This window comes from Oratosquilla oratoria, chromosome 42, assembly GCF_046742065.1.
Source record: "Oratosquilla oratoria isolate Oo_2021 chromosome 42, ASM4674206v1, whole genome shotgun sequence".
Taxonomy (NCBI): domain Eukaryota; kingdom Metazoa; phylum Arthropoda; class Malacostraca; order Stomatopoda; family Squillidae; genus Oratosquilla; species Oratosquilla oratoria.
This window is the reverse complement of record NC_134818.1, coordinates 5,603,104-5,613,028: the sequence shown is the minus strand read 5'-3', so window position 1 is coordinate 5,613,028 and position 9,925 is coordinate 5,603,104. Positions and strand designations below refer to the sequence as shown.

At 40.5% G+C, this 9,925-nt stretch overlaps 1 protein-coding gene across 2 annotated transcripts in view; it reads left to right on the top strand.

Annotated features, from left to right (window-relative positions):
• Window positions 1-60: 60 nt before the first annotated feature.
• LOC143021794 (REPTOR-binding partner-like) overlaps window positions 61-9,925 on the top strand; it is a 29,095-nt gene continuing 19,230 nt past the window's right edge. Inside the window, exon 1 of one of the 2 annotated variants that reach the window (XM_076179530.1) lies at window positions 61-278. In XM_076179530.1, the coding sequence (XP_076035645.1) occupies window positions 228-278 (51 nt within the window). In that variant the 5' untranslated portion in view covers window positions 61-227. Of the gene's footprint in view, window positions 279-345; window positions 465-9,925 lie in introns of those variants that run through there. The other variant, XM_076179532.1, reaches the window with a different exon arrangement.

The following is a 9,925-nucleotide window of genomic DNA, read 5'->3' as shown; positions in this document are numbered from 1 at the left end:
TATATATCTTTAAAACAATACTAAGATTTCTTACAATACTAAAGCTCTTATTCCTCTGATTGGTCTATATTTGCGGGGAACGATTTTGGACCAATCAACATTTGACTCTCATTTGTCGTCATTATGACGTCAGTTCCATACTCTAGTGTTTGTAAACATACACACGTTGAAAGAATTTCGAAGATTATGGGTAAATTTGTCCTGTAAAAATAAATTAAGCCTTCATAATGATGGAAATCGACGACCTTCAGTTGCAGGAGCCTGACTTGGAAGAAGAAGTAAGTTAGGGGTTGGTTCCCTGTCGTGGGAAATAAGGTTGACCATGACTGGCAAAAATTCAAGGCTTTTCCTGTAGTGGTTATTGAAGTGTATAGATAAGCTATTCACTCCTTATTAGAATGTTCATAAGTACTTAGGTAGTTCAGCGAGACTGACATCCGGAAATGGGCCTTCATGATCATCAGGTTAAGTTGAATTGATTGATTTTTACATATGCACGGTAAATGTTTTGTTTCTTAGCTCTGTCAGGTATTATTGTACATACAGACAGTCATAGACAGTCAGTAGTCCAGATGACTCATCAGTGATAAATAAGTGGACGAATTTACTTAACTAAAGGACAAATTTCTAGGATTTTATTTTCTTTCCCACACAATTTGGTGGCACTATAAAATTAATTATTCATTTTGTAAATCATAGTAACTTAGTTATACAATATACATCAATGTACTAACTGTTACTATACATTTTACATGGAGGAAATGGTACAATTTTAGTTGTACACATCTACATGATATAGCAACAAAAAATTAATTATTTTGGAAATTGTAATAGATCAATGTAGTATGCAATATTTTTGGCAGAAATCAATAACAAAAAAGTTGCTAAAACCTATATTCTAACAAACAGATCGCGGCAGTTGAATGATACCCCATGTTTATTTTGATAGATGCCGAGGTCAAAGAAATGAAAGAATGATAAATTGGTGTATTCAAACCTAACCTGACCTATCTAACCTAACTAACCTACTTTACCTAACTAATGTTTAGTAATTCAGTGCCTCAAATTCTAAAGACCATCTGGGTTGTTGTCGTCACAGATGCTGACGGCCTAATTATTGTTGTACCTCGGGTAATTAACAGATGGCGGAAAAACCCCATGTTCTCTCATAAAGTCAAGGAAGTCCCATTGTCTTTGTAAGAGCTCATGTACTATAATTTCCAAATTTAATATATAATTTTTTAATGCTATATTGTGTAGGTTTGCACAACTAAAATAATACTGAAGAAATCAATAACAGGAAAAACTGCTAAATGCAATTCATTAACAAACGGAGCCATGGCGAGTGCCTGAGACACCATCTTTGTTTTGATAGACGTGGAGGTCAAAGAAATCAAAGTATGATAAATTTGCTTAGTCCAACTTAACCTAACCATTTAGTAATGTGGTACCTGTAATTAGAAAATTAATTATTAATTTTGTAAATAATACCGAAGCAGCTACGTTTGTGTGTTTATAGCTTTTAGCAGCTATTTCTATTATTGATTTCCACCAAGAATAATGTATATTACATTGATGTATTATAATTTACAAAATTATTAATTAATTTTCTGTTGCTTTAGTGTGTAGGTGTGCATTTCTAAAATTTTACCAGACTGCTTTCATGGTGTAGGGTCAACTCAGATCATCGCCAACTTGACCAAGTCAGCCTGCCTTGACTAACTACTTTTTTTTTTTTTTTTCCCTCCTTTTTTTTAAGTGCACGGTTAGGTCAGGTAGTTTAGGTTAGAGAAGACGAATGTATCATACTATTATTGCTTAGACCTCCACATCTGTCAAAACAAAGATGGCATCCCAAGCAGCTGATGGGCCAAGTTGGCGATGGGCCGAGCTGGCTGGCAAGTGTCTTCGCACAGTGTTAAATACTGTGTTAGATATGATTATAGTATTTAGGTCACCAAAGGGGATAGATTGCATTGACAGAAGAGATCTCCTGATTAAAGATAGGGGAGGGCTTTAAGAGGTCATGGGAGCAAATTAAGAAAGACCACAGGTATAAAGGATATGAAGAAATACAGTTTTCCATAGAAATGATATAAATACTTGGAATAGTTTAGGAAGTGCTTTAGCACGAGCTCAAGCAATACATGAGTTCAGCTCTAAATATAATTGGAAATCAAGGATATAGATAAAGTTGGAACTGTTCATGAATCTGAGGCTAGGTAGGATAAAACAAAAAAGAGAGAATAGGAGACAGGACCCAAGGAGTTGCTCCTTTCCTGAATGCTACAACTAGGTAAATATAGACATATCAGCAGGATTGTGGGAGAGACTCAAAGACTACTGTAGAAGATTAAAATGGTATTTCACCATAAGGATGAAGAAATTATGAAAAACCTCATTGAAACCCTCATCTGTCCAAGACTGGAATATGTGGCAGTTGTATGGTCTCCCACAGAGTGAAGGATGTAAGCAAGATTGAGAGAATACAATTTTAATGTGTAAATATATATATATATATATATATATATATATATATATATATATATATATATATATAATATAATTACAAAGACCCACATTTGTAATAAAAGGAAACTTAGAAGAAAGTATAACTTCTGTATTTTGGTTAATAGCTATAGCCCTTTTCAGGAAAGTACTTGATCATTGTTGTGCTGGGAATGAATTAATTTTTTTTTTTTTTTTTTTTGAGGTACAGCAGCCATACACTGAATTTTCATGGCCAGAAGTACAGCAAACTTCTGTGCAATTACTTCTAACAGCAGCTATCAGAATGAAATTGGTCTATCTATCTATCTATATACCAAGGGCTTTTTCCCCATTATAAGGGAGGTAGCCCAAAAGGCATATACCCACTCCCATCCATTCCACTCCCATCCACCACCCTTTCCTCCCTCTCATCTTAGCTTCTCATGGATGATGGGTCATGCCTGTATCCCGCCCACTGCCCTGGGTCAGAAGCAATGCAGCAATACACAATACATTCACAACAAGGCCACTTCACTTAACCGGCAACCCCCCCCCCCCCTCTGTCCCCACATAAGGAAAATAGAGAAGATGGGGAGAAATTCCTTTGGGCTGCGTCAAAACATCATTCACACACAAACAGTCCCTACACCCTCTTCCTCACCCCGTCCCTTCCTTGCATCCCAGTATCACCTATACACAGCCATACTCCACTCACCCGTATCTCCTGCCTTCTCCCTTCCCTGTTGAACAGACATTCCCCTCTTGCTCAGAGCCCTTTTCACCCCATCCATCCATCTCATCCTTGGTCATCTCCTCAAGTTCACTCCATCCAAGCCTCTTTTGCTATTCTTTCTTCACTCATTCTTTCTATGTATCCAAACCATCTCAATACTCTTTCATCAGCCCTATCTGCCATCACCTTTTTCCACCCCCACTCTCCTCCTCACTTCTTCATTTCTAATTCTATCCAACCTTGTAACCTCTGCCATACTTCTCAGACATGTCTGAAGAAGGGAGGCACAGTAATAGTGGATTGGCTAGTGACATTGTTTAATCCCTTCCATACGATGACACTGACATTGACATCATGAGGCACAAGTGGGTATACAAGGATGCCAGCATTGGTATCTTGATTATATTCATTTTGTAGTTGTAGCTGAGCGACCCCTGTATTCTGTGAACTGGCTTGATTGTGTTTTCTGTGGTTATCAACATTCAGGGTGAAAAAGAATGAATAAGATAGCTGAGCTTCATACTTTATAACATGCATATTATGATGCATCATCAAATCATCATACATCAGGTAGTCAGTGCTGTGCACAAAAATTTGACTCATATTGAAGAAGTTGGTGTGTGTCTAAGGGAGGGTAGAGTGCTGGAGGATTGGAGGAGTGCCTGTATAATTCCACTTTACAAGGGGAAAAGTGGACAAATGTGATTGTAGTAGTTTCAGAGGAATCAATTTGAGTGTAATTGGGAAGGGTTTAATTGAGAGGATTAGGAGAGGAACAATATGAGTTTAGGGTAGGGGTTGCATGGATCAGATTTTTGTGGTAAGGCAGATATGTGAGAAACATACATACATACATATACCAAAGGCTTCCTCCCCCTTACATGGGAGGTAGCCAAAAAGAAAAAGGCATAGAAATCACTCCCACCCATTTCATTTCCCATATATTCCACTCCCCTCCACCCTCCTCCCTCCCTTCCTCCAATCTTGGCACCTCCTGGTATGTGAGAAAGCTTTAGGAAAAGGTAAGGATGTTTTTTTTGGGCCTTTATGGATTTGGAAAATGCTTATGGCATGGTAGACAGGAAGGCACTGTGGGAGATTTTGCAGATATGTGGTATTGGGAGAAGCCGTTAAGGGCAGTCCAGAGTTTTTATGAGATTAGTAGAGCCTGTAATAGAATTGGAAATGGAGAGAGCTAATGGTTTTAGGTAGAGATGGGGCTGCAAGAATATGTCATGTCACCTTGGCTGTTCAATGTGTATATGGATGGGGTGGTGTGGGAGGTAAATGTGAGGGTAATGGGCAAGGGACTAGATATGGTTAAAGAAAATGGAGAAAAGTAAGAGGCGAGCTAATTGTTGTTTGCTGACAATGCTGCACTTGTGGCAGGGTCAGAGGGGGATTAAGGCAGTTAGTGATGGAGTTTGGGAAGGTATGCAATAGGAGAAAATTGGAGGTAATATGATGTTGCAGATGTGAACTCCCTTTCCACCCTCAATTTACTTGCAACCTCTTCGACCTCTGTCAGAGAGGGCGGAAATTCATCTTTAGGTGGATCGGCAATCCCCACCTGAACACCATCATGTGGAAGCTGTCCTCTTGGAGGGTCACCCATGAGGAACTACTCAATATACTTGGCAAAGGGGCTGCATCCCTCCATACCTGATACTAGCTTGCCATCACCTGTTTGGACTGTGCTCCTGTGGGTCACAAATTTGGAGCAGAGTTTCTGCAGGGCTTGGTAAGAAGACCAGAGATCATTTGCATTAAAATTGTCCTTGGCATCCTCAGCTATTCCCCAGATTTATCTCTCCTTACCCATCCTCATTCAGAGAATTGTGCTCTGCCATTTCTAAGACCTGTATTGGTCCAGGTCCACAGATATTCTGTGGCACATCCCAACTCTGTACTCTCCAGTGTCCCCCATGATGCCTCACCACTCCTCAACTTTGAACATGGTCCAATGTACTCCTCAGCAGAGTTTTACATTTAAAGCTGTCCCACAGTTGTTCAGGGTCTTCATTGTCATTAACATCTTATCCTTTACTACTGTCCTCATGTATCTTTCCTTCAAAAGTCTTTCATCCATGCAAGTAGTTTGACTCTTAGTCCTCCAATATGCTCCAATTTCTACATATGTCAACTGTGAATTACTGTGTCATGAGCTTTCATTAGGTCTAGGCACACACGGTCCACCCACCTCTCTCTTGTAGCACATCAATCACTCCTGAGTAAAAGCTTACATACAGTGATCTCACCACCCTTTATTAACTTGTTGGTTAACTTCTTGTGTCTCAGTTTGTCATACATAAATCTGTAAAACAGGTATTTAATGACAGTTTGGGAAAGTGTGCAAAAGAAGGAAGTTGAATATCAATGTGGGTAAAAGTAAGGTGATGAGATGTACAAGGGGAGAGGATGGCAACAAATTGGAAATGAGTATTAAGGGAGAGAGACTGGAGGAAGTGGATAGCTTTAGATACTTGTGGGGAAATGTGGCAGGAAAGGGAGGAGTGGAGGTAGAATGTAGATGAGAGAAGCAAGTAAATGGTGGATTAAAAGGTGTATTGAGAAATAGACATTTGGGAATGGATGCTGAGGAGATGGTATGAAGGAGTGATTGTGCCAACAGCACTATATGGGACAGAAACATGGAACATAAGAGAGAAAATGTTTAAATGTATTAGTGATGAAATGCCTCAAAATTATGGTAGGGGTTACTAGGCTGGATAGAGTAAGAAATGAGGAGGTCAGGGGGAGAGCAGGGGTGGAAAGGGAGTTGGGAGATAGGGTTGATGAAAGAGGATTGGGATGATTTGGACACATGAAAAGAATGAGTAAAGACAGATTAATAAAAGAGGTGTGGAAGGCAGAGGCCGACCAAGGATGAGATGGATGGATGGGGTAAAAGGGGCATTGGGAAAGAGGGGAATCTTTGTTGGGGAAGGAAGGGAGAAGACAGAAGATGGGTGAATGGAGAATGGTTGTGTATGGATGATGATGTGATGCATGGAAGGGAGTGGGTGGGGGATGGGGGGTGAGGGAGTATGTGTGAAAGATATTTTGACGCAGCCCAAAGGGATTTCTCCATGTCTTCTCCTTTTCTGCATGAAGGGAAAGAGAGGGGATCACTGATTAAATGAAGTGGCCTTGTTGTGGATGTGCTGTGTCTTGCTGCATTGCTTCTGACCCAGGGCAGTAGGTGGGATGCAGGAATGATCCATCATCCAATAGGAGCCACAAAAAGAGGGAAGGAGGGGTGGTGAATGGGAGTGGAATATGTGGAGATAAAATGGGTGGGAGTGGATTTATGCCTTTGTCTGGGTACCTCCCTTATAAGGGAAAAAAAAGCCCTAGGTATATGTATGTATAAAACAGTTTTGGTTCATCTTTGCATTTATCTGTTGCACCTCTTTCAAAATTACTTTCTTCCCTGCAAAGTCTTGCGTAGTCATTTCTAGCTTGTTTGTAAGCTTCTTTTGGACTGCTGGTTCTCTTTCTACCTTTTCCCCACACACATCCCTGGCCTTTTTTTTGTGATCTTGCACTTTTTGTTTAACCAGTCCTGTTTCTGCTTCTTCCTTCCACTCTTTGGCACATGTTTGTTCACTGTGGGTTTTCCCACAAATCCTTTATAGAGTGTATGTTGTGTTGTTTGCATGCATGATTGTGTATAATGCAGTCTTCCATTATGTGTTGTATGGTATGGGGTGAAGTGTTACATCCTGGGCAGCTGTTCACAATGCGGTCATCCAGCCTCTTCTGGTAGCTTAGAAGTGCTGGGTGGTGGCCGCACCGCAGTCTGGCCAGGTGGACTCTGTCCTTTCGTGGGAGAGAGGATTCAGAAGGTGGATATCAGGGGGTCTGGCATGCAGCAGTGTGTTGTCTTTCAGTGTGTTAATGGAGCGGTGAGTGATATGATTATGAATATGTTTCCAGAGGCTGGTATTTGGTGGTTGTGGAGGAAGAGAAGAGAGTATCTGTGTGTGATACAGGTCTTTGGGTGTTGTTTTGATGTTTCTTGGTGTGTGTGGGTGTTCTGCTATGTAGTGTAGCGGGTGTGATGTGTTTGTGGTGGCTGCAGCAAGTGTTTGTGTGCCTCTCATGTTGAGGTGGTCCTTGACTTTGAGGACTTTTGTTTCATGGTGTAAATGGTCTGTAGGTGTTGTATTTGTGCAGCCTGTAATTGTTTTTAGGGCTTTGTTTTGTATGATTTGAAGGGTGTTGTGGTGTGTCTCACTGAGATTAGGAGCCCATGCAGGACTCGCATAATTCATCACTGAGCGTATGCATTGTTTGTATATTGTTGTATTAGTTTCTTTGTTTTGTCCAAATGTTGTTCCAGCGATTTACTTAAGTGCGTTAAGTCTAGGTGTGCATTTGGCATTTGTTTTTTATGTTTGTGATGTGTTATTTGAAAGACATGGATGTATCGTATGTTACACCAAGAATTTTTGGTGTGTTTGTGTGTGGTATTAGAGTGTTGTTGATGTAGAGATGAGGTATGTATTTGTGTTCTTTTGTCCAATTGGTGAGAAGTGTTGCTGTAGATTTGGTTGGAGCTATTTTGAGTCTGTTTGTGATGAACCATGTGTTGAGTGTATCAAGGTATGACTGGATTATTTCTGCAGCTTTGTCTGTGTTACGATGTGTGCATGTGATTGTTATGTTGTCTGCGTAGGAAGAGATTTGTATTTCTGAGGTGTCTGGTGTGGGTAAGTCATGCATGTATAGATTAAAGAGCATGGGGGATAGAACAGAGCCCTGTGGTACTCTATTCTTAATGTTTCTGATGTGCGATGATTGGCCATTATATGACATGTAAGCATTCCTACCTGCCAGATAATTGGCCAGCCATCTTTTGGTGTTATTGTGCATGTTTGTGTTATATATTTTACTTGTTAGGTTGTGGTGGGGGATAGCATCAAAAGCTTTACTAATGTCTAATGTTATAAGAAGTGTTCTGTGGTGGGGCCTATCTGAATTGATGCCATCTAAAATTCTTTGTGTGAGGTTTATCAGAAGAGTGTTTGTGGAGTGTAGTGGCCTAAAACCGTGTCAGCAAGGGGAATATGTGGTGTGACAAGTTGAAGTATTAGGCATTCAATGACTTTAGAGGGGGTGCAGAGAAGTGTGATTGGGCGGTGCGATGTTGGGATTGTTGGGTCTTTGTTCGGTTTTGGAATGGTGATTATTTTACCATGCTTCCAGATGTCGGGTATAGTGTTGTGTGAATAGCTATAGTTTGCAATGTTTGTGAGTGCATGTATACCTTGTCCAATGTGTTTTAGGTGGATGTTACTTATGTTATGAGGGCCACAGGCAGATGAATGCTTGAGATTATGTATTATGTGTTTTGTCTGACTGTATGAAGGGTGTATAGTCTGAGTCTGTGGGAAAGTCTTTCTTACGTTGAATAGTGCGTCGGTCGTCAGGGTGAGAAGTGAGATGGCTTGTCTGTGCAAAGTGATTTATGAGTGTGTTTGCTTGTTGTCTGTTTGAGGGTAGATTGTTTGTTGTTGTGATTATTGCTGCATGAGAGCGTGTTGTGTTACTGTTGGATAGTGTAATGCTGTTGAGTGTTTTGTACAATTTGCTGGTGTTTGTTTTGTGATCAAGTGTATTGATAAAGTTTTGCCAATTTTGTGTTTTTTGTTCGTGTATTTTATTGGCAATCACAGTGTTTAGTGTTTGTATTTGGTCTGCTATGTTTTGAGGGATAGGTGTGGGGGTATTGTGTTTAAGCGTGTCTCGTCTGATGAGGCCTTGGATTTCTGGTGTGAAGTTGGGGTTGTGTGATTTTCTGTTGCCTCTAGGGATGTATCTCTTGTCTGCATTTTGTATGATTGTATTAAAAGTGTGCACAGCATTGTTTATGTTTGATTGGTGTACTGTTAAGTGTTTCAAAATGTTGTTCTGTCTCTTCAGTAAAAGCTTCCCAGTTAGCTCTCTTGTAATTGGTGTATGTGTGTCTGTGGCCAACTGGGGTGCATCTTGTTTTGGTGGTGATGATGATTGGAAGGTGGTCAGAACCAAGGGTTCTGACCACTCTCCATGATGTTGTTGGGGTTAGGCAGGGAGAGCAAAAGGTGATATCAGGAGAGGAGGGAGTGTAGAGGGCTTGGTGTGGGATATGTGTATGATTATGTGTGTTGTTCATGATAGTCAATGAGTCAAACTGAGTCTGTATATCAAGCCCTCTGTCTGTGTCAGGGTTGTCGACATACCAGGCAGACGACTTAACGTTGAAGTCACCACCCATGATCAGGTTGGGGATTGAGGCTAGTTGGCTAAATTGAGGCCTGAAGGTGTTTGGAACTGTGGGGGATGATTGGGGGGAATGTACATGTTAACTATTGTCAGTGTTGATTTGTTGCCTGTGCAGATTCGAATGGATTGGATTTCTGTAGTGTTATCTGTGGTAGGGAGGAGAATTTTGGTTGTGGCACTTGTGTCCACAAAACAGATGGAGTGGTGGATCAGGGTGATGAGTCCACCGCCATTGCCGTTGGTCCGGTCTTGTCTGATGGTGGTGTAATTATGAAATGATGGTGTTTTGTGTGAGTATCTTAGTTTTGTTTCTTGTTTAATTGCAATGTGTATGTTGTGTTGTTTAAGAAAGTGTTCGAGTTCATGTTTTATTGTGTTAATACCATCAATGTTGTGTTGTAATATGTTGATGTTGTGTGTTCTGTATGTGTT